This window comes from Penaeus monodon, chromosome 20 (assembly GCF_015228065.2).
Source record: "Penaeus monodon isolate SGIC_2016 chromosome 20, NSTDA_Pmon_1, whole genome shotgun sequence".
Lineage (NCBI taxonomy): Eukaryota > Metazoa > Arthropoda > Malacostraca > Decapoda > Penaeidae > Penaeus > Penaeus monodon.
Genome location: NC_051405.1, coordinates 21,350,652 through 21,351,235, shown reverse-complemented (window position 1 = coordinate 21,351,235; position 584 = coordinate 21,350,652). Strand labels below are relative to the sequence as shown.

Here is a 584-nt window from a genome sequence, read left to right as displayed (position 1 = left end):
TTATCTAATACCAATTAATTGTCTTAACATGCAAGTAGCAAAAGATACATAATATTGTAATCTGCATCGTCAATTACAGAACTGCATATTTCTTTGCTCTTTTCACCGAATGTATTTTTAATATCAGGAAGCCCAAATAATTCTCAAATTTTCTACCTATATCAATAATAGCTTCATCAATAAATACACATACTAGAATGAGAGTGAAAAAAGTGCTTATTCCGCAACACATGCACGAGAAAAAAATGTGTCCATTATCTGATCGATAATCATTAATCCTTTGACTCTGAAGTCTTTGGGCTTCTTGGGGGACTATCCGGGGCTGCAGGAACTGTCTCTGGCTTGGGGAAGTCTCCCGAGTTGGTCTCTTCGATGGCTTTCCGTAGCTGAGGGTGAGAATTACATGTCAGTGTTCTGTTTCCACACTTAGTAGCTTTGAGGTAGTATGGTATAACCTTAATATGTATTAAATATCCCTATGGTAGTCCAGTATACTCTGCTGGAGTATGTAATTACCCCTTTTAATCCCACCCCACATAACAAAATAAATTACATAAAAAATCATTATCTTATTTGATTGGGTG

The 584-nt window shown here is 36.1% G+C and overlaps 1 protein-coding gene across 1 annotated transcript in view; it reads right to left on the bottom strand.

Annotated features, from left to right (window-relative positions):
• Positions 1–14: 14 nt before the first annotated feature.
• LOC119585702 (chloride channel protein 2-like) overlaps positions 15–584 on the bottom strand; it is a gene marked incomplete in the record, with an annotated part of 67,264 nt that continues 66,694 nt past the window's right edge. The window contains 1 exon segment of the mRNA XM_037934376.1: positions 15–386. Coding sequence (XP_037790304.1) covers positions 273–386 — 114 coding nt within the window.